Here is a 5,000-nt window from a genome sequence, read left to right as displayed (position 1 = left end):
GCAGGAAGCGCTCCTGAGGAACAGGTCAAAGGTCAGGAGGTCAGGGGAGGGTTAGGTGACCCATACCCTATTAGGTGACCCAGGTGACCCATACCTCTTTTCCACCAAGGCAGTTCTGGTGCTGGTTCCGAGTCAGTGCCAAATCTAGAACCGGTAAACCAGGAAAACTGGTCCCAACTCACCAAAGCAACAACTTTGAGCTGGTCCAGAAATAAGAACCGGTCACGTCAGGTGTTGGGAGCGGGATTTTCATGACGTCTCGAAAAGCCACGAACAGCAAAAAAGAGCAGTGCAGCCGTAACCATAACAACGGGTGCTAATCAAGAGTTAAAGTTGGCTAACATGCTAGTTTTTCTAGCAACTGCAATAACTACACAAGCTGCCCAAAACAATTAGGGCGCGTCCAGTTCGACTCCACCAATGGATACGGTGATACAATAAAAACTCTCTTGTCATATAGCGCCTTGAGCTGATCATACGAAGTTTAGCACTTCGAGCTGATCATACGAAGTTTAGCACTTTGAGCTCAAAGTTGATCGTACAAAGTTTCTCCACCACTGCCGTCTCGGGATACAAATGTCTCATTAACGTTGCTCAGCTTATAATAAAAAAACCTGACCAACTTAATATTACCTTCGCATTTTATTTGTAGGCTAGAACATTGTGTAGACTAACTTTAGCTTATGCACCACACATATTATTATTCAACTTGCCAACCGCTCGCTAGCTAACTCGTGTTTACACTTTAGGATGTCAGGATGCTCCGCTTGTTTTGGTAGCCTATGCAGTGACTAGGCTACACCACCTGGCTCCCAGTGACTAGGCTACACCACCTGGCTCCTCTCCCAGTGACTACGCTACACCACCTGACTCCTCTCCCAGTGACTACGCTACACCACCTGACTCCTCTCCCAGTGACTAGGCTACACCACCTGACTCCTCTCCCAGTGACTACGCTACACCACCTGACTCCCAGTGACTACGCTACACCACCAGGCTCCTCTCCCAGTGACTAGGCTACACCACCTGACTCCTCTCCCAGTGACTAGGCTACACCACCTGGCTCCCAGTGACTAGGCTACACCACCTGGCTCCTCTCTCAGTGACTACGCTACACCACCTGGCTCCTCTCCCAGTGACTATGCTACACCACCTGGCTCCTCTCCCAGTGACTAGGCTACACCACCTGGCTCCTCTCCCAGTGACTACGCTACACCACCTGGCTCCCAGTGACTATGCTACACCACCTGCCTCCCAGTGACTAGGCTACACCACCTGGCTCCCAGTGACTAGGCTACACCACCTGGCTCCTCTCCCAGTGACTACGCTACACCACCTGGCTCCCAGTGACTAGGCTACACCACCTGGCTGCCAGTGACTAGGCTACACCACCTGGCTCCTCTCCCAGTGACTACGCTACACCACCTGGCTCCCAGTGACTAGGCTACACCACCTGGCTCCCAGTGACTACGCTACACCACCTGGCTCCCAGTGACTAGGCTACACCACCTGGCTCCCAGTGACTAGGCTACACCTCCTGGCTCCCAGTGACTAGGCTACACCACCTGACTCCTCTCCCAGTGACTAGGCTACACCACCTGGCTCCCAGTGACTAGGCTACACCACCTGGCTCCCAGTGACTAGGCTACACCACCTGGCTCCCAGTGACTAGGCTACACCACCTGACTCCCAGTGACTAGGCTACACCACCTGACTCCTCTCCCAGTGACTAGGCTACACCACCTGACTCCTCTCCCAGTGACTAGGCTACACCACCTGACTCCAGTGACTAGGCTACACTACCTGGCTCCGCTGCCAGTGACTAGGCTACACCACCTGACTCCTCTCCCAGTGACTAGGCTACACCACCTGACTCCTCTCCCAGTGACTAGGCTACACCACCTGACTCCTCTCCCAGTGACTAGGCTACACCACCTGACTCCAGTGACTAAGCTACACCACCTGACTCCAGTGACTAGGCTACACCACCTGGCTCCTGTCTGGCTCCCAGGCCATGGAACAGCAAGATGGTTCTTCTGAAGTGGGCGTGTAGAACCAACACCGAACTGGCACAAGCACCGACTCCGAACCCCAGAGCTGCGATGGTGGAAAAGGGGGACCAGGGAGAGGACTGAAGGTCAGAGGTCAGGAGGTGACCCAGGGAGAGGACTGAAGGTCAGAGGTCAGGAGGTGACCCAGGGAGAGGGCTGAAGGTCAGAGGTCAGGAGGTGACCCAGGGAGAGGACTGAAGGTGTAACGAGAGTCTTACCATAGAGAAGAGAACGGAGAAGTCATGGAAGTACATCAGGATCTTTCTGATCACAGACTGGAGCTGAGGAAACACACACACACACACACACACACACACCATCATCATCACCATCATCAGACTGGAGCTGAGGAAACACACACAAACACACACACACACACACACACACACACACACACAAGTGCGCACACACACACACACACATCATCCTCCTCCTCCTCATCATCATCATCATCTTCATTTCCTTTCCCACTGGCTGGTTGACCTTTGACCTGAGGAAGTGTTTACCTGTGGATACGCGTCCTCAAAGGCACGGTCTGGGGTCATGTGTTTGATGATGTCAGCCAGTACAGCATTGACCTCCCGTTTCTGAGGACATTAAATCAGGACATGATCACACACACACACACACACTCACACAACACACACACACACACACACACAGTTTATGCTTCTGCGTCACTCACCACCAGAACGGCAGTCAGAATGGTGAACTCTAGACCGCCATGCTAAAATATTAAGTTATCGAGAAATAGACACAGCACATTCCAATGACCTAGTTATTGGAACCAGAAAATAAGTCTGAGGTTGTTTGCGAGGTGACTGCCAGCCAGTTTAAGCTATGTTAGCTATGTTAGCTATGTTAACAAGTAAACTTTTCCACAACTGCTCACAAAGTACTGCTTGCTGGCGAAGTGCTAATTTCAAAACGTTACTGACAAATAGACACTTGACATAATCCCGTCATTGTAACCAAAATATGTCTGAGTTTATTTGCAAAGCTCATGTCAGTGAACTAGTATGTTGCTAACTCCCCACAGTAGGCTGCTGGAAGCTGTCGGTTATCAACACACAGGGCGAGTTGACCAATCACAGTCCTTGCGGTCTGCGCTGCCTGACGTGAGGTTAGAATGTTTTGGAGGTGCACGTCGAGCGACAGTGGAGGGCTTGGGGGGGGGGGCACGGCGACGCAGAGGGGTCTGCGGGGGTACGCCGTCGATTCACACACACACACACACACACACACACACACACACACACACAGGGGTCTGTGGGGGTACGCCGTCGATTCACACACACACACACACACACACACACACACACACACACACACACACAGAGGGGTCTGCGGGGGTACGCCGTCGATTCACACACACACACACACACACACACAGAGGGGTCTGTGGGGGTACGCCGTCGATTCGACGCAGAAGCATAAATCAGCCTTTAGAGTAACACACACACACACACACACACACACACACACACACACACACACACACACACTTGAGGCTACTCACGGTGAAGTGTCGGCAGGTGAACTCCACCCAGATCTCTGCACAGTTGATGTAATCCTAAAAGAGAAGAGAGTTGCCAGGTCATCAGTACACAAGCTGAAACATCCACATTAGCACACACACACACACACACACACACACACACACACATAAACATACACATACACACACACACACTGACCTGTGGACTGCGGATCTTGGTGATGACCTTCCAGGCGTCGTTCAGGATGGACAGACGCTCAGCCTCTGGGGGGTCCGCAGACGCCAGACTCCGCCCCAAAGAGCCGAACAACAGATGCTGAGAGAAAGAGAGAGAGAGAGAGAGAGAGAGAGAGAGAGAGAGAGAGAGAGATGCAGGGAGAGAGAGAGAGAGAGAGAGAGAGAGAGAGAGAGAGATGCAGGGAGAGAGAGAGAGAGAGAGAGATGCAGGGAGAGAGAGATGGAGGGAGAGAGAAAGAGGTGCAGGGAAAAATAGATGTAGGGAGAGATAGAGATGCAGAGAGAGAGAGGGAGGGAGAGAGAGAGATGCATGCAGGGAGAGAGAGAGAGAGAGGGAGGGAAAGAGAGAGAGATGCAGGGAGAGAGAGAGAGAGAGAGAGAGATGCAGGGAGGGAGAGATAGAGATGCAGGGAGAGAGATGGAGGGAGGGAGAGAGAGATGCATGCAGGAAGAGAAAGAGAGGGAGAGGGAGGGAGAGAGAGAGAGATGCAGGGAGAGAGAGAGAGAGAGGGAGAGAGAGAGAGATGCAGGGAGAGAGAGAGAGAGAGAGAGGGAGAGAGAGATTCAGGGAAAAAGAGATGGAGGGAGGGTGGAATGGGGGAGAGAGAGGAAAAGAGGGAGGGATGATTTGTTTTACAGAAGGATCTAGAGCTTATTCAGTCATATACACAGAGCATGCACAGAGCACATGCACACACACACACACACACACACACACACACACACACACACACACACACACACACACACACACACACACACACACACACTGGACTCTTACTTTTGGGAATCCAGCCTCGTCACACTGCTTGATCATGGTGATGAAGTCCGTCGCCCTGGTAGCGATAAACTCCGCCCTGAACGCCCACATCACAGAGTTCAACAGCAGAGCACTGCACAGGGCACACACACACGCACGCGCACGCGCACACGCACACGCACACGCACACGCACACGCACACGCACACGCACACGCACACGCACACGCACACGCACACACACACGCACACGCACACACACACGCACAGTTAAATGAAGTACCACAGCATAGCTATGATAAGCCTTAAATTTCCCCTTGGGGATCAATAAAGTATCTATCTATAAGCGTTGGTGGTGGGGAGGGGACCCCTGCAGTGACCCCTGGTGGTGGGGAGGGCAGTGACCCCTGGTGGTGGGGAGGGGAACTCACTTGTTGCCCAGTTTCTTACATCTCT

At 52.6% G+C, this 5,000-nt stretch overlaps 1 protein-coding gene across 1 annotated transcript in view; it reads right to left on the bottom strand.

Annotated features, from left to right (window-relative positions):
* The window catches only part of vps35l (VPS35 endosomal protein sorting factor like), a 32,749-nt gene that overhangs the window by 14,358 nt on the left and 13,391 nt on the right, over window positions 1-5,000 (bottom strand). Inside the window, exons 14-20 of the mRNA XM_076266872.1 lie at window positions 4,976-5,000; window positions 4,568-4,679; window positions 3,749-3,865; window positions 3,571-3,624; window positions 2,558-2,638; window positions 2,270-2,332; window positions 1-13 (exon numbers count right to left, since the gene is read on the bottom strand). The exon at window positions 1-13 is cut by the window's left edge and continues 73 nt beyond it; the exon at window positions 4,976-5,000 is cut by the window's right edge and continues 22 nt beyond it. Of these exons, the coding sequence (XP_076122987.1) occupies window positions 1-13; window positions 2,270-2,332; window positions 2,558-2,638; window positions 3,571-3,624; window positions 3,749-3,865; window positions 4,568-4,679; window positions 4,976-5,000 (465 nt within the window). The remainder of the gene's footprint in view (window positions 14-2,269; window positions 2,333-2,557; window positions 2,639-3,570; window positions 3,625-3,748; window positions 3,866-4,567; window positions 4,680-4,975) is intronic.

The sequence above is a fragment of the Alosa pseudoharengus genome, unplaced genomic scaffold, assembly GCF_046254945.1.
Source record: "Alosa pseudoharengus isolate Yale_2024_CS ecotype anadromous, Long Island Sound unplaced genomic scaffold, YU_APseudo_1.1 YU_APseudo_1.1_scf_4, whole genome shotgun sequence".
NCBI classification, from domain to species: domain Eukaryota; kingdom Metazoa; phylum Chordata; class Actinopteri; order Clupeiformes; family Clupeidae; genus Alosa; species Alosa pseudoharengus.
This window is presented reverse-complemented; position numbering and strand designations above follow the sequence as displayed.